This window comes from Pleurodeles waltl, chromosome 4_2 (genome assembly GCF_031143425.1).
Source record: "Pleurodeles waltl isolate 20211129_DDA chromosome 4_2, aPleWal1.hap1.20221129, whole genome shotgun sequence".
NCBI lineage: Eukaryota > Metazoa > Chordata > Amphibia > Caudata > Salamandridae > Pleurodeles > Pleurodeles waltl.
In genome coordinates, this window is record NC_090443.1 from 530,289,274 (window position 1) to 530,313,365 (window position 24,092).

General features: G+C 47.7%; 1 protein-coding gene across 1 annotated transcript in view; it reads left to right on the forward strand.

Annotated features, from left to right (window-relative positions):
- SHCBP1L (SHC binding and spindle associated 1 like) overlaps positions 1–24,092 on the forward strand; it is a 1,202,144-nt gene that overhangs the window by 380,235 nt on the left and 797,817 nt on the right. The window contains exon 3 of the mRNA XM_069233348.1: positions 5,636–5,850. Within this exon, the coding sequence (XP_069089449.1) occupies positions 5,636–5,850 (215 nt within the window). The remainder of the gene's footprint in view (positions 1–5,635; positions 5,851–24,092) is intronic.

A 24,092-nucleotide genomic window follows, 5' to 3' on the forward strand; every position in this document is an offset into this window, starting at 1 on the left:
CCACGCTCGTCAAGACGAGAGGGGACCCAGAGGACCTGTGATGCAGAAGTTTGGTGCCTGCGTTAGCAGGGGGAAGATTCCGTTGACCCATGGTAGATTTCTTCTTGGCTTCCAGTGCAGGGTGAAGGCAGAGAGCCCTCAGAGCATGCACCACCAGGAAACAGTTGAGAAAGCGGCAGGATTAGGCGCTACAATGTTGCTGGTAGTCTTCTTGCTACTTTGTTGTGGTTTTGAGGCGTCCTGGAGCAGTCAGCGGTCGATCCTTGGCAGAAGTCGAAGAGAGAAGTGCAGAGGAACTCTCATTCCTTATCTGCTGAGAAACCTACAGGAGAGACCCTAAATAGCCCTCAGAGGAGGATTGGCTACCTAACCAGGTAAGAGCCTATCAGGAGGGGTCTCTGACGTCACCTGCTGGCACTGGCCACTCAGAGGTCTCCATTGTGCCCTCACACCTCTGCATTCAAGATGGCAGAGGTCTGGGACACACTGGAGAAGCTCTGGCCACCACCCCTTGGGAGGTGCTGGTCAGGGGAGTGGTCACTCCCCTTTCCTTTGTCCAGTTTCGCGCCATGGCAGGGGCTGGGGAATCCGTGAACCGGTGTGGACTGGCTTATGCAAGGAGGGCACCATCTGTGCCCTTCAAAGCATTTCCAGAGGCTGGGGGAGGCTACTCCTCCCTAGCCCTTAACACCTATTTCCAAAGGAAGACGGTGTAACACCCTCTCTCAGAGGAAATTCTTTGTCCTGCCTTCCTGGGACTGGGCTGCCCAGACCCCAGGAGGGCAGAAACCTGTCTGAGGGTTGGCAGCAGCTGTAGCTGCAGAGAAAACCCCAGAGAGCTAGTTTGGCAGTACCTGGGGTCCATGCTGGAGCCCCGAGGATGCATGAGATTGGCCCCCCAATACCAGAATGGTTACATGGCCAGGTTTGGAGTTATCATTGTGAAGCTACACATAGGTATTGACCTATATGTAGTTCACGCGTGTAATGGTGTCTACGCACTCAAAAAGTCCGGGGAAATTGCCCTGAACAATGTGGGGGCACCTTGGCTAGTGCCAGGGTGCCCTCAGGGTGCCCTCACACTTAGTAACTTTGCACCTAACCTTCACTAAGTGAGGGTTAGACATATAGTTGACTTATAAGTTACTTAAGTGCAGTGTAAAATGGCTGTGAAATAACGTGGACGTTATTTCACACAGACTGCAGTGGCAGTCTTGTGTAAGAATTGTCTGAGCTCCCTATGGGTGGCAAAAGAAATGCTGCAGTCCATAGGAATCTCCTGGAACCCCAATACCCTGGGTACCTAGGTACCATATACAAGGAATTATAAAGGTGTTCCAGTGTGCCAATCAGAATTGGTAAAATTAGTCACTAGCCAGCAGTGACAATTTTAAAAGGAGAGAGAGCATGAACACTGATGTTCTGGTTAGCAGAGCCTCAGTGATAAAGTTAGGCACCATACAGAGAACACATACAGGGCACAACTTATGACCACTGGGGTCCTGGCTAGCAGGATCCCGGTGACACAGGCAAAAACAAACATACATATAAGTAAAAAATGGGGGTAACATGCCAGGCAAGATAGTACTTTCCTACACACAGGGAAACTGGTTAGCAGGGGCTCAGGGCACTCTCATGTGGGGGCTAACCATGTAAAAAAGAGGCCTTTTGAGACATATGGGGGATGGAGTTCTCTCGGAGCCCTGATGGGCAGATTAGGGCTTACACTGCCATGGTCTTGTGTAGAATATTTTAGTAGTGCAGGTAGGGATTTTAGAACAATTATTGTGACACTATGGTGGGACTTTTCCTATGTTTCACTTTCCTTGTCACTGCCTTGCTTTTATAATGCTTTATCGTCCTTATAATCACAATACATACCTTTTTACATGGAATACAGTTTATTCAATAAAAACGTGTTGAACCTAGGCCTGCCTCCGTTTTGCCTTTGTATGTGTGAAACATGTGACCGAGAGAAAGGGGTAAGGTCTGTTCCACCATGATTTCCCTGAGAAATCCAAAATGTCATGCGAAGGGCTGCCACAAATCACCGTTCTACTCTTGGGTGAGGTGCTGCTAGCTTGCCGGAAAGGTTAGCCTGGTTTAGGATCCAACTCAGTACCCCTCGCTCTGTGGTGCTGCCACCCAAATCCAACAGTCTGGTTACTGTAACAAGAGTCTCTACGCCACAGGGTTCTGAACAGGCACTTTATTGGGTTGAATCTGCCATTTTCGATGGTTGCCCACACCCTCTCTGTTGTTACGGTTTCTTAAACAAGTTAAAAATAGAACTAGAGGGTGTAGGAAGCTAGTCTGGTGTGTGGTGGATACCTATGGTGTTTGCACCTTATACCAGGTCCAGGCAACCCCTGTGAGTTAGTGAATGGTGTCTAGGAAGCCAGGGCTCTCTAGTGGTAGCTGTGGTGAGCAGCAAAGACTTATCTAGGATGAGTGTAAATCACTTGCAATACCACAGTAGTCACACACTAACGTATCTCACATAAAAGGAAACACACATTGTTGCAAAAGTAAAGGTGCTTTATTACAGTAACACTGATGTAGATTACGTATAGGCAGTCCCCCAACTGGAGATAAGCATACACTATATATACACAGTAAGTATTAGAAATTAGCATAGAAAAACAACAAGCATTGGCAAGAAACAGCTAGGGCCCTATAGGGGGACCAAACCATATACTAAAATAGTGGAATGCAAAGTCAGGCCCCACACCCAAGGATGTGGAGTTGTTAGTAGGGAGCTGGGAGAACTTGGAACCCCAAGATGTGAGTACCTAGACACCCAACGACCAGAAGAGCAGAGGTAAGTTACCATGTTTTCTGATAGATAAACAAGGGGACTTGGGAAAAAGGAATTTTGCATACACAGGACCAGCCCAGTGGAACCCAATGGTGATTGTGGAAGAAGCAGACCTGCAAAAGAAGGAAACATAGAGTCCAGACACGCAGGAGTGTGCAGGTATGACAGGAACCACTGCCCACCGTCCTGTGGGTGACGATCTGGGTCAACAGTGGAAGATAAAGGCCAGCTGTGGAGCGCAGGAGCTGCAGAGGAGTCCCTGAAGTCGTGCAGAAGGTGTCCCATGCTGGTTGCCAGGTCGCCGATGGGTCAGTGGTCAGGAGAACCATCCACAAGCCTTGTCAAGTGCAATTCTGGACAGAAAGGGATTTGCAGAGCTGAAAAGGACCAGCAAGGTCCTGGAAATCCACCCTTGGATGGGAGTCTGGGCTGACCCCCAGCAGTCAGGAGAGCCAGCAAAAGCAGTCGTAACTCCCACAGGCATCCCACTGGCAGCAGACACATTAAGCTGCAATGAGGCCCAGTCAGCACACCTGGAGATGAGTTCCATGTCGCTGGAGCAGCAGAGTGGAGACTGTCCTTCAAGAATGAAGTGCTGGAGGTCGGGGCTACTCGGAGCCTAAAGATCCCTTAGAGTAGGAGTCAACAATCTTTGGTTGCTGCAAGAGTCGCAGTGCACAGGGATTCTGTCCTGCAAGTAGAGACAAGGGCTCACCATCTCCCAAGTCAGACAGAAGGCAGAGAGGACCAAGAGGACCACTTAGAACCACCACCTGTATTGGAGGATCCACGCAGTTCCAGTGGAGAGCAGATCCCAGCAGTCGGACTTTGTTGTATTAGGTGCTTGCTGATGCAGGGGAGTGACTTCTCACTCCAAGAGAGATTCCTTCTTGGTTCTTTGGTGCAGCTGAAGTCTTGCCAAACCCAGAGAATGCACAGCCATGGAAATGTTGCAATTGCTGCAACAAGCCAGATAAACAATGTTGCCACACGAGGTTGGTTTGGAAGTTGCTGGCTTGTTTGGTTCCTGTGAAGTCCAGCAGCGGTTCCAATGGCCAGGAGCAGAAGAGGTTGACGCAGAGGAGTCCTGGTGGAGTCGTGCACATTGAGCCTGGGGACCCAACCCCAGGGGAGTCCCTGATTATCCCTAACAGGGGGCTTGGTCACTCTGTAGCGTGACCACTCATCTGAAAGAATCACTGAAGTCAGATACCTGCCCTCAACAATCAAATGCTCCCAGGAGCCTCTGCACATCTTGTTTACAAGATGGCAGAATCAAGAAGGCACCCAGAGGAGCACTGGGCTTAAACCTTGGTTTGGTGATGGGCAGGGGAGTGGTCACTCCCCTTTCCTTTGTGGAGTTTCGCGCCAGAGCAGGGACCGGGGATCCCTAGACTGGTCCAACCTGGATTATTATTTAAGGAGGGCTCCAAATGTGCCCTTCAAACCAAGCCGGTGGCATGGGGAGGCTCCCCATCCCCAGCCTTGTAACTATTTTCAAGGGAGAGGGTGTTGTATCCCCTCTCCCACAGGAAATCCTTTGTTCTGCCTTCCCCTGTTTGAGCTGGTCAAGTAGCAGGAAGGCTGAAACCCGTTTGAGGGGCTGCAGCAGCACAGGCTGCCCGCAAACCCTGAATGACTGGCCGTAGCAGAACTGAGGGGGGGGGCCTCTAAGGAGCCCCCAGAGTGCATGGAATCATGCCCCCAGTACTGGCATTATTATTGGGATACTATTCTGACATGTTTGATACCAAACATGCCTAGGTTCGGAGTTACCATTATGTAGCTGGACATAGGTAGTGGCCTGTGGCCCGTACAAGGGTAAATGGCTTCCCTGCACTTACAAAGTCCAGTACATTGGAACTGAAGTTCGTAGGGAAACCTCTGCTCAGGCAGGGGTGCCATCACACACAGGAACCTTGCACCCTTTGGGCTGAAAGGGTGTACCATAGGGGTGACTTACAGTGACCTGGTGCAGTGAAAGAGTCCATGCACCTTTTCACACGGGCTGCAAATGGCAGGCCTGCAGACGCAGTTTGCCTGGGCTCCCATTGGTGGTATAATGCATACTGTAGCCCAGGGGGACCCCTGGTGTACCAATGCCCTGGGTCCCCCAGTACCACATACTAGGGACTTACAGGGGTACAACAGTATGCCAATTGTGGGGTGTAAAGGGTACCAAAGCAACCAAATTTAGAGGAGAGATCACAATCACTGGGGTGCTGATTAGCAGGATCCCAGTGAAAACAGTCTAAGCACACTGACAACAGGAAAAAGTGGCGGTAACCATGCCAAATGGGACTACAAGGAAATCGTCTTGTATGGCTGTCTAGTCGATGGGCAACAACTTAATGCCAGGGGAAGTAAATATATATTTTTGTAAATGAGAAAAATTGCAAAAAAGCTTCCTGTCTTCGGAGGAGGGGACACTGTGGACTAGGATGAAAAAGTGCATAAAAATGTACTGCAGCTGTAGAGAATGAGTGAGCAACGTGCTTGCTAGATTTCCAGAATGATCAATATTTATGTAAATGGTTCATATTTAGGTGGGTTGTCTTAAAATATGTATTGGGGTTGTCCTTTTTATCTGATATGTACAGCCCTTCTAACCTATGTTGTACTTATCAGCCAACTTGATAAGTATGTACTATTTTTTTCTCTTAATCAAAGTCAGTCTTCCAGTGGCATTTTATGAACCTTTATCCACCTGTTGAACTGGTTTTGTAGGAGTCTGTACGTGGTGGAGTTAACATGCATTTTCTTTACTGATGTTTATGGTTACATTTTCAGATAATATTTGATTTCTGTATGTTACAGGTTGCTTGTAAACCACGTCAAAACTCGTCAACTCATTTAAAGGCTACCGTAGCTGTCGCAGAACCCTTTTCCTCAAACATTGCAAATCTTCCACGAGAGCTCATTGATGAGGTGTTAGAAGAGTTAGATCACTGTGTACCACTGCTTGAGGTATATCCAGTCGAAGGACAAGATGAAGTTATATGTGGTATTGCTCACTTTTTGGAAGTTGTGAGGTATGTAATATCTTTCCTTTTTAGACTGCGACAAACTTTTGAATATTTGCACATCATTTAAAAATGTTAGTAAGAGACACAGAGAAAACTTGTTGAAAATGTGTTGATCATTGATGAGAGTATTTGTGTTAAATGCATAACAAAATTCTTCAGCAGTGTGGCTTTTGTGGGTTCACATATTTGACTTATTCTCCACCTTTAGTCTAGGAGCCCTGGGTAATCAATGTTACCAAAGCAGTATCCTAATACAACAAATAAACTTGACAACTACAATAGACTACTTGCAGGCAATCCACTTCATCATGTTACTTGAACCCTCCTGAGAGGCACCAATTATCAGATTTTCTGTGGCATTTCTTCAGGACAACATGAAAAACTGAGCTGAGTTCTCTTCTTCACAGATATTTTTTTTTTTTTTACCTTTTACTCCTTGGAATTTCGTTTCACCTTCGGCTGCAGAAGGTAGGAAAATTAGTGTTTTTTACTGGGAGTCAGAACTCTTGTAGATTAGATTTTTTTTGTTGACGACGTGTCACCTTGGCTGAGAGTTCATCTCAGTCTAGAGCTTCATCCAACCCATGTTCTATGTGAGAGGTGAGGAAACTTTTTTTTTCAGAAGATCCCCCCCACTTATCACAAAAAATGCATTTATTGTCTCCACAAGTCTGACATAGTACCAAAAACTGTGCCATCTGCGAGACACTTACTGGGAAAACCCTCAATGACCAGGTAGGATGTATTTTCTGTGCTTTATTTGGGGCGGTCCCTGGCCAGGTTTCAGTAAAGAGTTCAACTTCATTTCTACCTTCTAAGGCACAGAAGCATGAGACAGAAGATGCTAGTTCTCTCTTAGGGGATCTCCATTGACATAAATCAAACAGGTACACTGTTCCACAGAAAAGAACAGAAATCCACTAGGCACATCGCAAAACAGAACCAGCAGCCCTCACACATCCATTGGATGTCATCCTTTATCATAGGGCATGCTCCTTGTCTGACTGGTGCTGCAATGTCTGACGGGCCTTCCAAGGGGGCTCTTTGCCGGAGATCTTAACTGATCATCCGCGCCGTGATCAGAGAGATGTAGGAATGACATGTGCTGGGTAGTTTTAGACACACCTAATGGCTCCAGATCCCTATTGGAAAGAGAACAATGCTGGGTGTTTAGACTAGGTACTCACATGCACGAGCTTAAGGATGACATTCCGTGGATGAGTTTCTTCCCTACCACTTGATGGTCTGAACGTACATTCCAGTATCTAGGTCTCGATCAGTGTATTACGTACCTTCTTGCTGTGACTATGACGTGTTTTTTATTACATGTGGACATTTACACACCTAACTGGTCCACTTATATATCCCCTTTTTATACGGTCAGGAGACCCATGACGCCCTACTGTGCCCCATTGACTCATTCCAAATACAGTACGAATCCCCTTGGACACATCCCCATATTCTGTGTGCTTTTGGACCGTGTATAATTGTGTTGTTAACTGGTCATTGTGTATGTTTTGTAGAACCCTTTTTGAGGTATTTCCCTCTTCTTCACCTTAAAGGTATCACTGTGGTTGGGGTGTCCCTCTACACCACATGACGAAGGCTAGGTGCTTTTTTCTTGTGCTTTGTTATGATTAAAGAAGCTATGGTCCCTCCTTTATTTCTATGTCTTCTGTATTACTAGTTTAAATCGAGGTCCTCTTTTTATTTCCCTTTTTCTACAAAAAACAAGTTGTTGGTCTCTCGTTTATTTTTGTGACCTCCACGTTTGCATGCAATGTTTTTTCCTTCAGTGTAAGGAAAAACAAGCCTTTTACCCCTTGTTTATTTCTATGACCTCGGGGCGAGTCTCCTCTATGATGATGTTTATCTGACGCCTCACCCCCGATTGAGGTTTAGATCGGCGACAACCGGATATATACCACAGTCCGCATCCTCCTCACACAGTTTGGGAAATGCGGCCAGCGGATAGATTCCCCATTGAGGACTATCATCCTTAATTGTGAGTATTGCCGCCAACATGATTTATGCTCTTCATTTTGTTATCGGAGTATACAGGCATGATATGATAGTTTTACCCCGTCTTTGAGACTGGAGTTATAAGGATAGTTGTGGATATGAGGGAGAGGGTCAGTATCCTTCACCTTGATTTAAGAATTACGGCCGTCTTAGGCTTCCACTTTACATTGGTAACCAGGATCACCCCCATGACTCCACCATTGAGTACAGAGATGAGTCACTAATTTTTTACAATAGTTTCTTACAGTGACTAGTTAGAATGCTATTTTGTTTTTACCCTTTTCTACCCATGTGGACCGCTACAATACCTAGGACAGATACTTACCACAGTTACTGGTTTGGGTGATTTGATCTATTTCTGGTTTTTATTCATGGTCTAGGGTTCAGCATCCTCCATCATGAATACTAGGATATTGTAAGAAGCTGGCTCTGTATACTATCTCAAAGTGAGAGATAGTGTGCACAGAGGACAAGGGTTCCTCTTAGAGGTTGATAGTGGCAAAATTAGATAATAGTAATGATCTATTTTGTGGAAGTGTGGTCGAGCAGTAGGCTTATCAGAGGGTAGTGTTAAGCATTTGTTGTACACACACAGGCAATAACTGAGAACAAACACTCAAAGACTTAACTCCAGGCCAATAGGTTTTTTTATTTAAAAAAAAATATTTTCTTAATTTATTTTTAGAACTACAAGATTCAAATTTTAGGTAAGTACATAAATCGTAAGGTACTTCACACAGGTAACTATAGAACTTTTATTTAAAACAGTAGTACATACAGTTTTGGTTAAAATGGCAAAGAGCTATTTTAAAAGTGGACACAGTACAAAAATCAACAGTGCCTGGGGGAGGTAAGTATTGGTTAGTTTCTCAAGTAAGTAAAGCACTTACATGCTCAGTCTCCTGGGCATAGGCAGCCCACCGTTGGGGGTTCAAGGCAACCCCAAAGCCACTGCACCAGCAACATAGGGCCGGTCAGGTGCAGGGGTCAAGGAGGGCCTAAAACACATAAGGGCCTATGGAGAACAGGGGTGCTCCATTTCCAGTCTGCTAGCAGGTAAGGACCTGCGTCCTTGGGGAGCAGACCAGCGGCGTTTTGTAGAGCACTGGGGGGGACACACACAAGCACACAAAACACACCCTCAGCAGCACAGGGGCGGCCGGGTGCAGTGTGCAAAGTAGGTGTCGGGTCTGCCGTAGAAAACAATGGAAGGGCCCTGGGGTCACTCTGGCGATCCAGGCAGGTTACAGGGGGGCTTCTCGGGCCAGCCACTGACTGGGCTAGGATGAGGGCCGCCTGCTGGTCACTCCTGCACTGGTAGGTGGTTGCTCTCGGTCCTGAGGGCTGCGGGTGTAGTGCTCGGTCCAGGCGTCGGGTTCCTTTGTTATCCAGTATTGGATCTTTCATAAATTCACATGCTTGAATCATTCCCGTCATCGAAGTGGGAGTCCCACGGTACATGAAAAGCAATAATGAACAAACAAAAACATTTTTCCTATAGGCTATAATGGTAACCCAAATCACTCATATAGCCTATCTAAGTCCTTTTGTGAAAAGGACCCAAACCTGGCTGCTGGCCAATCAGGCACCAGCACCCTCTAGAACACAGGGAAGCTCTTTCCCTCAGATTTTCTACTGCACGTCGTGTGAAGGGAGTCTCCCTGAGCTCTGCCCAGTTTTTCTACTTCTTCAGAAGTTTTTCTCTCAAGAAACCTCTAAAGGATGTCAGATTCTTCTAGAAAGGGCCTTTTACGCCCTTGAAAGACCTGTGGCAAGAAAAGGCTCCATGTGGATGATCCACATAAAGACTGCTTATACTGCCTCTACCCAGAACACCAGGTGAAAGACTGCAAGATATGCCGTACTTTCTCTACAAAAACCCTCAGGGACCGTGAGGGTAGACTCTTGACATGGCTACAGGCAAAATCCTGTACTTCAGGTGAGGATAGTGAGTCAGAAAGGCCACGTAAAAGGTCCAAATCTGAGGACCTGGGCCAGGCGGAAAGATCCAGAAAGTGGCAAAAAATGCATCATAAGGAAGGTGCAAAAGGCTTACAGGGCTCAATTTCATCTGAGCCATCCTCTCCTCGACGAAAGAAGGAGTTGTCTCACCGTTCTCCTTCGTCTGAGCCTTCTACCTCTAGAAAGGTATCCATCAAAATCAAGTCGATGACAACACCACTGTCGACGACAGTGATGACGACGACGATGTTCACATCTACCGTCTCCACCACCTCGTCGACGAGACCGTCGTCGGCGACGACTACGTCGACGTCTGTGGTAAAGGCTCCTATTTCTTCGATTAAACCTCCTTCGACGAAGCCTCCAGAAAAAACTGCGTCTCTGAAGTCAACATTGACGCCTTCGTCGACGAGAACATCGTCGTTGATGACATCGTCTATGAAAGCCCTGTCGACTGCAACACCACCGTCGAGAGCTCGGTCGGCTGCATCACTGTCGACGAGGCCGTTGACAATGAGACCACCGTCGACTACACCACCGTCGTCGATCCACTGTGGCAGTGCCGTCAACGGGACCTCTTCATCGACACCATCGACAATGCCAATGGTGGCTGTGAGTCAAATGGTGGCTATTCCTACTTCTTCTGGGTCTCCTGATCATTGAGCCACAGTTAAAATCACAGCAATGTCCAGATCGACGCTCTGTCCTATAGATACTTCCCCAAGTAAGGTGTCAACTTTATTACCTAGCCATCTGCTGGACTGGGAGGAGTCGGATGAAGGTCCAGTTGGGGATGCGCACAGCCCATCCCAGTTGCATGTCAAATACCAGGAAGAGGATGATGATAGTGAGTATGATCAATATCAGCCTTATTTCTCTCATCAAGGGCACTATTACCAACCGCCGCCTCAACCAAGAGACTCTGTCCAGATGCCTGCCTCCTTGATCCAGGACTTGCAGTCAATGTTGTAGGATTATAGGAGGAGGTTCCCAACTACAGCAGAGGATCAACAGCCACCTCCAACTTCTCCTGTTACGCCAAGGAGCGTACCTCCACCTTTAGCTACTCCTAGGATGACTCCGCATTCTGTGTTAGCTGCTCCCCCTGGAGATGACGTTTCGACATCTGGGGAAGAGGAGGAAGAAGGTGAAATATTGACGCCACAGCATCCTACTGAGGAATGGGATGCCTACCTAGCCCCCACTCCTTCTCTACCACCTCCTCGCCCTTCAGATTCTCCACCGGAGGATATAGGTGGTTTTCACACTTTAATGGATGGGGCGGCCACACGTTTCCACTTGCCAACATCTGTCTCGCAGTCTGAATGCTTCCTCCATGATTTTAAAGAGCAAGCAAGGAAGTCTGTGAGGGCCATCCCTATCATTGACTTCATATGGGGCTAGGGGATCAAGATCATGCACAACCCGGCAACAGTTCCACCAGTGCCACAAAAACTCAACAAGAAATATAAGGCAACTCAGGACTCTCCGGCATGTTTGACTGGCCATCCAAAGCCAGACTCTGTCATCTCTCAAGCAGCTCAAAGGCGTTCCAAGAACCCGTCAGCGCCTCTATCTACTCCTCCGGATAGAGAAGTAAGGAGATTAGATAACGTGGGCAAGAGATTCTCGTCCATGTCGGCCATAACTGTTGGGGCAGCAAATTCCTTAGCGATTTTGGGACGATATGAACGACAAATGTGGTCGGATATGCAGGCTTTCATTGACCTCATCCCGGAAACAAACAAGCAGAGGCACGGAAGATCCTCCAAGAAGGAGAGCGTACGTCTGAAGAGATAATTGACTGCGCCCTAGATATAGCCTTCACCGGCTTTCGTTAACTGGCTGGTGCTGCGGTATTACGCCACCAGGGTTGGCTAAAAGCCACATCTTTCAGACCGGAGGTGCTGTCCAGAATTCTTGACATGCCGTACGACGGAGAATCTCTCTTCGGCAAGCATGTAGATGACGCATTGCAGGCCATCAAGGCTGACACAGATACTGCTAAGTCCCTAGGTACTTTGCAGTAATGGAAACAGCCCTTTCGGGGTGCAAGAGGAAAGGGATTTACCTCATTTTGAGGTTCCTATCACAGGCAGTATCAGCAGTCTCACTATAGACCAACCTATCAGCAGCAGTATAGACAACCATCCACTGCTTCATATGCCTGACAGGGAGGAAGGAGAAAACCGAGTTCCCAAACCCGGGATCAACCTAGAAAACAATGACCATTATCAGGCACTGGCTATCTTTCCCCACTATTTACAGAATCACCAAGTGGGAGCGAACATCTCCAATTACATCCAGAATTGGAAAAGCATAACATCAGACAAATGGGTGCTGAATACAGTGACACAAGGTCATACCTTGGAATTTATACAAAAACCACCGCACCATCCGGCAGGAACATACAAACCGTCCAATCTTGGCTTGCTTTAGCAGAAGGTTTTCCTGATGCTCGCCAAGGGAGCGATAGAAGAGGTTCGGGTTCAGCAAATAGGACTCGGGTTCTGTTCCCAGTTCTTTCTAATAAAGAAGAGGTCAGGGGAATGGAGTCCGATCCTAGATCTCAGGAAGCTGAGCAAGTTCCTTCGGAAGCAATCCTTTCGGATGATTGCGCTGTCGGATATCCTACACCTTTTGAATCCTGGAGACTTTATGACAACAATGGATCTCCAGGATGCTTATTTCCACATACCGATACATCAAAAACATCGCAAGTATCTCCGCTTTACTGTGGCCGGTGCCCATTATCAATTCAAAGTTCTCCAATTCAGTCTGAAGTCAGCTCCACGAATTTTCACAAAATGTCTTGCCCCAGTCACAGGTTTTCTCCGCAACAGGGGTTTTCAGGTGTTTCCATACCTGGACGACTGGCTTATAAAAGCTCCTTCATCACAACTAGCTTCCAAGGCTACAAACGCCTGCCTAGAATTATTTCACAGTTTGGGACTAGCAGTAAACTTCCAGAAGTCAGTCATCCGTCCCTCATGCAGAATAGTCTTCTTGGGTGCAGAACTCAACACCATCGAAAACAAGGCATACCCCACTCAGACACGGCAGCAGAAACTAACCAACTTGGCTGTCAGCATTTCCAGAAAAAAGTCAGTTTCAGTACGACTGTTCAAGTCGCTCCTAGGCATGATTTCCTCAGCCATCGTCCTCGTTCATCTAGCAAGGTTGAAAATGAGACCTTTGCAGGAGGAGTTACAGCTCCACTAGACCCAGTCGCAAGGATCCTTTGAGGACTCAATAAGTGTTACACCAAGAATGCTGCAGGCTTTGCGATGGTGGTCTCAGGTGAACCATCTCTCTCGAGGGCTCACCTTTCTAACGCCAATAACAGATTTTATCATCACGACAAACGCTTCCTTGGAAGGCTGGGGAGGCCATTTACAGGACATGTGCATTCAGGGAAGATGGTCAGATGCGCAGAAAGGAATGCACATAAATCAGTTTGAATTAAAGGCGATCCATCTCACGCTCAAGGCGTTTCTTCCACGCATTGCAGGGTCATCAATGTGGGTCCGGACGGACAACACAAGCATGTTTTATATCAACAAGCAGGGAGGAACAAGCCTCTCCCTCTCAAGGGAAGCTCAATCTCTTTGGGACTGGCTCACACTGCACAACATTTGCCTCAGGGTGGAGCACCTGCCAGGTGTCATCAACTTCCTGGTGCACTCTCAGCAGGACGAACGACAACTGCCACAAGTGTGAACTCAACCAGAAGGTACTGGATGGCGTCTTCCAATGCTGGGGACAACCGACCCTAGATTTGTTTGCCAACAATCAGAACGCCAAATGCCAATTCTACGCCAGTCAATACCCACTCCTGGGGTCGTGGGGAAATGCTCTTTCGATGAGATGGTCTGGGATCTTTGCGTATGCTTTTCCCCCATCCCATTGATCCCCAGACTCCTGAGGAAGATGAAGTCGGAGGGCTGCAGGATCATACTCATAGTGCCCAGGTGGCCCAGGCAGTATTGGTACACATAGCTCCTACTCCTGTCCATGGCCAATCCCATGCACCTTCCCTGCAACCACGACCTTCTCACGAAGACTCAGGGTCAAATTCTTCATCCGGATCCAACATCTCTGCAATTACACGATTGGCTCCTGAGTTCTGCGAGTTCCAGGGTATGAACATTGACCAAGAATGCAGACGGATTTTATCTAGGGCATGAGCGGATGGTACAAATAAGACGTACAAGCTCAAATAGAAGAGATTTTGTGTCTGCTGCGCTCAGAACAAGTTCCATCCTTTACAGATTAATCCGGAACAAATTCTCTCGTATCTTCTCACCCTCTCAATGGCTGGGCTATGCCAGTCATCAGTTAAGATCCATTTGGCAGCTATAGCCTCCTATAGACGGTCTGCTGATATGCCCTCACTTGGCTCATCCAGGATTATTTAACAGTTCATGAAAGGCCTCTTCCACACTTTCCCTCTGGTGCATCCACCTCCGCCAGAGTGGCATCAGAATGTAGTCCTGTCCCAGCAAACGAAAGCTCTGTTCGAACCCATTTACAGAGCGGAACTCAAGTACATCACATGGAAAGTGGCAACTCTGCTTGCTCTTACTTCCACCAGGAGAGTCAGCGATATACAGGCCTTTACTACTAAGTAACCTTTTCTGTTTTTTTCTGATGACTTTGTCCTGCTCAGGGCTAACCCCAGGTACATTCCTAAAGTGCCCTCATCATTTCACCTGAATGAGCCAGTAATACTACAAACTTTTTTCCCAAATCCGTCGACAATCGCAGAAAAGACTCTGCATTCCTTGGACATCAAGAGATGCCTCAAAAGTTTATCTCCAAAGTACCAAGCAGATAAGGAAGACAGATCAGCTTTTGGTATCTTATGCTCATGGACGGCAAGGGGCAGGAGTCACTAAGGCCACCATAGCCCGGTGGATTGCATCTACAATTCAGTGCTGCCACACAAAAGCAGGAAAACCGTTGACTAAGCGCCCGAGAGCGCACTCCACGAGAGCAGTCTCCACATCGGCTGCTCTGTTCCAGGGCATTGCTCTGGATAAAATATGTCAGGCTGCGACGTGGAAGACTGCGCATTCCTTTACGCAGCACTACTGTTTGGAGTCATCACAAAGAACTGACTCTCTAGTTGGGCAGGCTGTCTTACGTCATCTCTTTCACTAAGGTGAGATCTTTCCTTTATTATGTAGAGACAATTCTATATGCAATAGTCTATAGTTGCTATGCAATATGGTTTGACATATTGTTTTATTGATAGATATATATATATATATATATATATATATATATATATATGTGTGTGCGTGTTTTATGCTCATAATACAAGATTTATAACCTTGTTATTTGGTAATATGTTTTAGAGGATTTCTATGCTCGCACCCACCATCCGCTGTGGACATGACGTTTATTAAGGGAACTGCTGGCTATTCAGATTCAAGCATGTGAATTTATGAAAGATCCAATACTGGATAAGAAAACAAGTTACTTACCTGTAACTACAGTTCTCTCGTAGGGGATTTCCATGTATAGTCATAAGCACTGAATAGTTCCGCGCGCCTGCGGGGACCCCGGAGCACTGGTGTGAAGTATATTCTTAAGTGCAAATACCAACCCTTTGAAAAAAGGTTTGTCAAAAAACACTTAAGAATAACACTGTGCAGCCTATGTGAACAGCTACACAGGCCAAATTGTTAAAAGAAAAAACAGTTGTAGTGTAAATTCACGTTTAAACATCTATTTATTCTATAAATATATTAACAAATACATTCTCATATTTTATTTACACCTCTCATGAGAATAAAACAATGCAGGGCAGTGTAGCCCATAGGCTGCCATTATACAGAATGAAAATAGAGCTGTGCCTTTAAGAAAGTAAAGTCTTCCTGTTTCCCATCATGCACAGCAAAAGGCAGTTGCCTCAGTTCTTTTTTCCGGCTCCTTCTGACAGGACCCTGAAGCATTGAGCTCTACCTCACAAAGTTTTTTGTGACAGAAATTCATTTAAAATCTTTTGAATTTCAATTTCACTCGACGTTTTTAACATTGAGTGATCATTTCCTACTAGTTTCTGTTAAATTCTGACAGAATTTTGAGGTTTTTCTAGTTTAGAAATGCCTTCACTTTTTGACAAATGTCCTTCTTGTGGCAGAAAAAAAGGCTAAAACAGATCCACATAGGGTCTGCATAATTTGTCTTCCATCCAGCCACAAACCGGAGTCGTGTGACATCTGTAAAACCTTCTCCAGAAGAACTCTTCGTGATAGGGAGAAAATCCGACTTCAGGCGAGAGAGGACAGGAGAAAAAGTGGCCATTCCACCACAGAGCGAAGAGAAGGTCAGGCTTCTACCAGGGCTCAACCTGTTTCCTCTATAACTCCTACCAGACCTGCTGAAAAACGGCACAGGTCTCCGACGACGTCGAGGGCGTCAACGTCGAGACAGGGAACGACGCCAACATGTTCGCCGTCGAGGAGTGGTTCGCCGGCGAGGAAAAGACATCGTTCGCCGTCGACAACCATTTAGCCGTCGAGACGACGTGGACACCCGACGTCAAAAGGATCTGGGTCGCCGTCGACACGGCGAGGACGTTCCACGTCGAGGAGATCCGAGTCAGGCTCGCCGTCGACACGGCAAGGACGATCGACGTCGAGAGAGAGTACTCGCCGTTGGAGACGTTCGCCATCACCACAACGACGTCGAGGGTCGTCGTCGAGAGGTTCTCCACGACAAGAGGAATCGACGTCCAGAGGCACTCGCCGTCACCGCGCTTCGACGTCGAGGAGTGTGTCGACGTCGAGACGACAATCAAAGAGGCCTAGAAGGGTTTATACAACGTCGGAATCCTCGGCCTCACTTATCCTGCTTCCAGCGTCTCCACAGCTCTCGCCTCGGCAGTCGCCGTTGCCGCAGACACTGGTAACACCTACGGCTCCTCTTCCGGCTCCTCCTTCAGAGTCTGTTCCGAGGACTCCAACGCGATCTGTAAGGCGTTCTGGACATTCTTCTAGACGTTCTTCTTCCTCTCGGCACCATCGTCATGAATCACGACAGAGATCTCAGCATTCACATCATAGACATTCTTCTTCGTCTACACAGGACTACTCTCCAACCCTATCGGACTCACCGTCCCCGAGAGTGTCCCCCATAGATGATTTGAATACATTCCAGGAGGTCTTAGTGCGAGGGGCAACCAAACTGAATTTCCCGCTGGCGGTGCCGGCTCCATCGACGTCAGTAATCTTCGAGACCTTGCATCACAGGACATCTTCAAGACCTTTGCTTCCACTGGTTCCGGGTCTTATTGAGCCGGCAATGGACATTTTTCTTACACCGGCTGCAACAAAGTCTGCTCCTTCCAGACTTATTAAAAAATATCGTCCACCAGAACAAGATCCTCTATTCTTGAGGTCGGACCCAGTACCGGACTCGGTGGTTATAGTGGCAGCAAAGAAATTGCATTCTACGTCACCGTCTTCCTCTTCACCTCCAGATAAAGAGAGCAGAAAGATCGATGCTGCAGGAAAAAAAGTATGCTCTACTGCATCCATCACCATGAAAGCAGCCAGTGCCACTGCTTTATTAGGGAGATATGATCGAGCCCTCTGGGACTCTGTACTGCAGTTTGCGGAGCATCTTCCTAAGGACAAAAGGGAAGATTTCCTGGAGGTCGTGGGCGAGGGCGCTATGGTTTCTAACCAAGTTATAAGTGCTGCGGTGGATTCTTCGATACTATCCGCACATAACTATGCTCACGGAATAGCGCTCAGGAGACATGCATGGCTGCGACTTACATCGCTTAAACCTGAAGCACAGCAGAGAATACAAAATTTACCTTTCTCAGGCTACACTTTGATCGGTATTCCGCCCATATCAACGAAGACTGTTCACCCACAGGTATTAGACTCCACATTGGATGTCTTCACGCCCCCAGCAACAGCAACAGCAGCAGCATCATAGGGGTTTCTCCACACAACGAAGGTCGACAAGGGGTCGTTCAACACCTCAGACAACTCGACAGGCTCCCGCGTCTAAGCCCTGAATCTTCGCTTCCCCCTCCTCCGTTATCCACTCCGGTAGGGGGAAGTATCTCAAATCATCTGGACGAGTGGCTACGCATCACAACAGACGCCTGGGTATTGAATATTGTGAGACATGGTTACGTTCTCAGATTCACCAGTCCTCCACCATCTGTTCCATCCAAAACAACCAGCCGACACCTCGAAGCTCTTCAGTTAGAAGTCACCATTCTATTACAAAAAAGAGCCATAGAACCCGTCCCGATCAGCCAGCAAGAGAAGGGGATTTATTTGAGGTATTTCCTTGTGCCCAAAAAAGACAAGCAAGAGTTTCGTCCCATTTTAGATCTAAGGACAGCAAACAAGTTGGTTCGCAAAGAGAAATTCAGGATGCTATCCTTGCACCAAATTTACCCACATCTTCGTCAGGGCGACTGGCTCTGTGCAATAGACCTTTGCGACGCTTACTTTCATATTCCGGTGACCAAGAAACATCGAAAATTCCTAAGGTTCACCGTCGGAAAACGTCATTACCAATTTGCGGTTCTGCCCTTCGGCCTCAAATCAGGGCCGAGGACTTTTTCCAAATGCATGGCGGTGGTAGCCGCCCACTTGAGGAAACATCGAATATTTGTCTACCCCTATCTAGACGATTGGCTCATAAAGGCCTCCAGTTATCTAGAGGCACAACAACATTTCAAATGGACTCTACAGCTGTTGCAGAAGCTCGGTCTTCAAGTAAATCTCCTGAAATCCACAGCAACACCTGTTCAGAGGTTGCATTACTTAGGGGCCATTATAGATACCAATCTAGGAAAGGTGTTTCCTTCGGAGGAACGACGATTATCGATTCTCCAAAAGTGCAAACAACTGCAAGAGACTCCACAGACCACTGCAAGAGTAATAGCTTCTCTACTGGGCTCGATGGCGTCTTGTATCTATCTCGTTCCCAATGCTCGCCTCCATATGAGACCATTACAGGAAAACCTGGAGGATCAATGGAGTCAACTAATGAGCGAATGGGAGAGCAAAGTCCTCCTTTCTCCCCACGCCCTACAGTCCCTCAAGTGGTGGTGTCTACCCGACAATCTCTTGGTGGGGATTCCGTTCCAACATCAGCCTCCAGCTCAAACCATCGTAACAGATGCGTCACTGCTCGGATGGGGAGCGCACATGGAACATCTTCGAGTCCAAGGCAAGTGGTCACAGAAAGAGAGTCTCTATCATATCAACCTGCTGGAGCTTCGCGCAGTCCACCTTGCGCTCAAAGCTTTCCTTCCCTCTCTGAGAGCGGAAACTCTCCTTCTCCAGACGGACAACGTGGCCACTATGTACTACGTAAACAAACAAGGAGGCACCAGGTCCAGGATTTTATCCAGAGAGGCTCAGAAAATCTGGCATTGGCTTCTAGCCAGGAACATGTCGCTAGTAGCAACTCACCTGCCTGGCATCCAGAATGTTCAAGCGGATGCTCTCAGCCGCGTAATGGACGAGAACCACGAGTGGGTTCTACACGACGACGTCGTTCATTCCATTTTCGCACTATGGGGTACCCCCTCTATAGACCTATTCGCAACCCCAGAAAACAAAAAATGCCAAAACTTCGCCTCCAGATATTACCATCCAGGGACACTGGGGAATGCCCTGTGGATAAGCTGGTCAGGAGCATTTCTTTACGCCTTTCCACCGCTTCCCCTGATTCCGGCTTTCCTCCAGAAGTTATCCAATGCTCAGTCCAAAATGATCCTGATTGCTCCGGAATGGCCACGCCAATGGTGGTTCCCAGACCTTCTTCACCGGTCACTCAGACCACACATCAGGCTCCCTTATCGTCCGGACCTGCTCACGAAGTTCAGAGGGCAGATATCCCATCCCAACCTCTCATCGTTGAGTTTGGCAGCATGGCTCCTGAGCTAGTGCAATATGGACACTTGAACTTACCTCAGGATTGTATGGAAATCCTGAAAGAAGCAAAGCGCCCTTCCACACGATCCACTTATGCAAGCAAGTGGAAGAGATTCTGCGTGTGGTGTTTAGACAACAACATTGACCCGATATACTGCGGAGAGGAGTCTATTCTGCCATACTTGCTAAGTGTGGCAAAATCGGGCTTACAATTGTCATCAATAAAGGTACATTTGGCGGCTCTAACAGCATACAGAAAGAGCCCCTCACAAACTTCCTTTTTTCGAATCCCAGTTATTAAGGACTTCCTGGAGGGTTTAAAAAAAGAAGACCATCTCCTCCATGGGAACTGAATGTTGTCCTATCGCGTCTGATGCTACCTCCATTCGAGCCAATACATAAGGCATCACTTCAGCATCTCACATGGAAAACTGCTTTTCTGGTGGCAATCACTTCAGCGCGTAGGGTCAGCGAAATCCAGGCCCTTTGCGCTCAAGAACCCTACACGGTTTTTCATTCTGCGAAGGTGGTAATGAGAACTCATCCAAAATTTTTACCTAAGGTAGTCTCCGACTTCCATGTGAACCAAACAATTTCATTACCGACTTTCTTTCAAAATCCAACTACTCCTGCTGAGAGAACTCTGCACTCTCTGGATGTAAAGAGAGTCTTGAAATTTTACTTGGACAGGGCAAAAAGCTTACGGAAATCACAACAGCTTTTTATTAACTATGGCCCAGTTAGAACAGGGTTGGGCACGTCTAAACAATCTTTATCCAGGTGGATTGTTTCATGTATAATGTTATGTTATCAGTTAGCAAACAAATCCCTTGGTGGTAGGCCAAAAGCCCACTCTACTAGAGGGAAGGCAGCTACTGCAGCCTTGATGAGAAATGTCCCTTTGGCAGAAATATGCAAGGCTGCCACTTGGAAGTCGGTCCATACCTTTACTAAGCATTACTGCCTTGACACAGACGCTAGGGCAGATGCGCAGGTTGGACAGGCCTTGCTCAAGAATTGATTTGCATGATTCATGTTTTCTCAGTATTCTTCTGTCTACTCCACCGCGGTTATGGGGATGGGCTTGCTACTCTATTCGGTGCTTATGACTATACATGGAAATCCCCTACGAGAGAAGGAATGGTTTCTTACCTGTAACTCCAGTTCTCTCGTAGGGGTATTTCCATGATAGTCATTAGCAACCCTCCCTCTTCCCCGGTGGAGTTGACATAGAACATGAATATTATCGAGGTTGGTACTCCAACACATGTTTTGTTTCTTCATGTCAGGTTACAGGCCTCCAAAAAAGAACTGAGGCAACTGCCTTTTGCTGTGCATGATGGGAAACAGGAAGACTTTACTTTCTTAAAGGCACAGCTCTATTTTCATTCTGTATAATGGCAGCCTATGGGCTACACTGCTCTGCATTGTTTTATTCTCATGAGAGGTGTAAATAAAATATGAGAATGTATTTGTTAATATATTTATAGAATAAATAGATGTTTAAACGTGAATTTACAGTACAACTGTTTTTTCTTTTAACAATTTGGCCTGTGTAGCTGTTCACATAGGCTGCACAGTGTTATTCTTAAGTGTTTTTTGACAAACCTTTTTTCAAAGGGTTGGTATTTGCACTTAAGAATATACTTCACACCAGTGCTCCGGGGTCCCCGCAGGTGCGCGGAACTATTCAGTGCTTATGACTATCATGGAAATACCCCTACGAGAGAACTGGAGTTACAGGTAAGAAACCATTCCTTATCCAGTATTGGCATCTTTCATAAATTCACATGCGACCCACCCTCCTCCCCTTAGACGCTCGCATTTCCTTGTCAGGTCATGGTCTTCACTCTCGTGCTAGAAAATCTGAGGGAAAGAGCTTCTCTGGAGAGTGTTCTAGGGGGTGCTGGTGCCTGATTGGCCAGCAGCCAGGTTTGGGTCCTTTTTACAAAAGGACTTAGATAGGCTCTCTGAGTGATCTGGGTTACCATTATAGCCTATAGGAAAAAAAAAATTGTTTGTTTATTATTGCTTTTCATGTACCGTGGGACTCCCACTTTGACGACAGGGATGATTCAAGCATGTGAATTTATGAAAGATACCAATACTGGATAACTGTAGTTACAGGTAAGTAACTTGTTTTCTTACCAGGCAGTCGCGGTCAGGGGGAGCCTCAGGATCCTCTCTGCAGGCGTTGCTGTGGGGGTGCAGGGTGTCCACATCATTGGAGTCGCCTGGGAGTCCTCTCTGCGGTGTTGGTTGTCCTGAACTCGAGCCGGGGGCATTGGGTACAGAGTGTGAAGACTCATGCTTCTGGCGCGAAGTTGGAGTCTCTTTAAAGTTGCTTGCTTTGTTGTTGTTTCTGGACAGAGCCGCTGTCCTGGGGAGGTTCTTGGTCCTTTAGGTGCTGATCAGTCCCCTGAGTCCTCAGAGGTTGCTGGTCCCGCTGGATGCGTCGCTTTGCAGGTTCTTTGAGTCTGAAGATAGGCCGGTAGAGCTGGGGCCAAGTTAGGGGTTGTCTCTGTCATCTCTGCTGGGCTTTCAGGTCAGCAGTCCTTCTTCTTTCTTCGGGTTGCAGGAATCTGGTTTGCTGGGTTTAGGGTCGCCCCTTAATACTCAGTTTAGGAGTGTGTTTAGGTCTGGGGGCAGTAGCCAATGGCTACTGTCCTTGAGGGTTGCTACACCCTCTTTGTGCCTCCTCCTTGTGGGGAGGGGGGCCCATCCCTTTTCCTATTGGGAGGAATTCTCCAAAATAAGATGGAGGATTTCCTAAGGCAGGGGTAACCTCAGCTCAAGACACCTTAGGGGCTGTCCTGACTCGAGGGTGACTCCTCCTTGTTTTTCTCATTATCTCCTCGGGACTTGCTGCCAAAAGTGGGGGCTGTGTCCGGGGCGGGTGGGCATCTCCACTAGCTGGAGTGCCCTGGCGCATTGTAACACGAAGCCTGAGTGTAAGTAAATGCCTCCTTGGCATGGTTACCCACTGACTTTTTGCTTTTTTGTTGATGCCAGTTATGATTGAAAGTGTGCTGGGACCCTGCTAACCTGGCCCCAGCACAAGTGTTGTTTCCCTAAACTGTACCTTTGTTCCCACAATTGGCACAGCCCTGGCACACAGATAAGTCCCTTGTAAATGGTACCCTGGTACCAAGGGCCCTGATGCCAGGGAAGGTCTGGGCTGCAGCATGTCTTATGCCACCCTGGGGAACCCTCACTCAGCACATGCAAACTGCCGCACAGCTTGTGTGTGCTGGGGGGGAGAAAATGACTAAGTCGACATGGCACTCCCCTCAGAGTGACATGCCCACCTCACACTGCCTGTAGCATAGGTAAGTCACCCCTCTAGCAGGCCTTACAGCCCTAAGGCAGGGTGCACTATACCACAGGTGAGGGCATGTGTGCATGAGCCCTGTGCCCCTACAGCGTCTAAGCAAAACCTTAGACATTGTATGTGCAGGGAAGCCATAAAGAGTATATGGTCTGGGAGTTTGTCAAACACGAACTCCACGTTTCCATAATGGCTACACTGAACTCTGGGAAGTTTGGTATCAAACTTCTCAGCACAGTAAATGCACACTGATGCCAGTGTGGGATTTATTAGCAAGTACACCCAGAGGGCACCTTAGAGATGCCCCTGAGAATACCAGTGCGACTCCTAGTGCTAGGCTGAAGAGTTTCTGCCATCCTGCCACAACCAGACGAGTTTCTGGCCACGTGGGGAGAGTGCCTTTGTCACTCTGTGGCCAGGAACAAAGCCTGTACTGGGTGGAGGTGCTTCTCACCTCCCCCTGCAGAACTGTAACACCTGGCGGTGAGCCTCAAAAACTCATGCCTTTTGTTACAGAACCCCAGGGCATCCCAGCTAGTGGAGATGCCCGCCCCTCCGGCCACTGCCCCCACTTTTGGCGGCAAGGCAGGAGAGGATAATGAGAAAAAGGAGCCCCTAAGTCGTCCTGAGCTGAGGTGACCCCTGCCTTTAGAAATCCTCCATCTTGAGTTTGGAGTATTCCCCCAATAGGATTAGGGATGTGCCCCCCTGCCCTCAGGGAGGAGGCACAAAGAGAGTGTAGTCACCCTCCAGGACAGTAGCCATTTGCTACTGCCCCACAGACCTAAACACACCCCTAAATGTAGTATTTAGGGACGACCCAGAACCCAGGAAATCCGATTCCTGCAACCTACAGAAAGAAGAAGGACTGCTGACCCGAAAGCCCTGCAGAGACGACAACGGACTTGGCCCCAGCTCTACCGGCCTGTCTCCAGACTCAAAGACCTGCACAGCGACACATCCAACAGGGACCAGCGACCTCTGAAGCCTCAGAGGACTGCCCTGAAGCGAAGGAC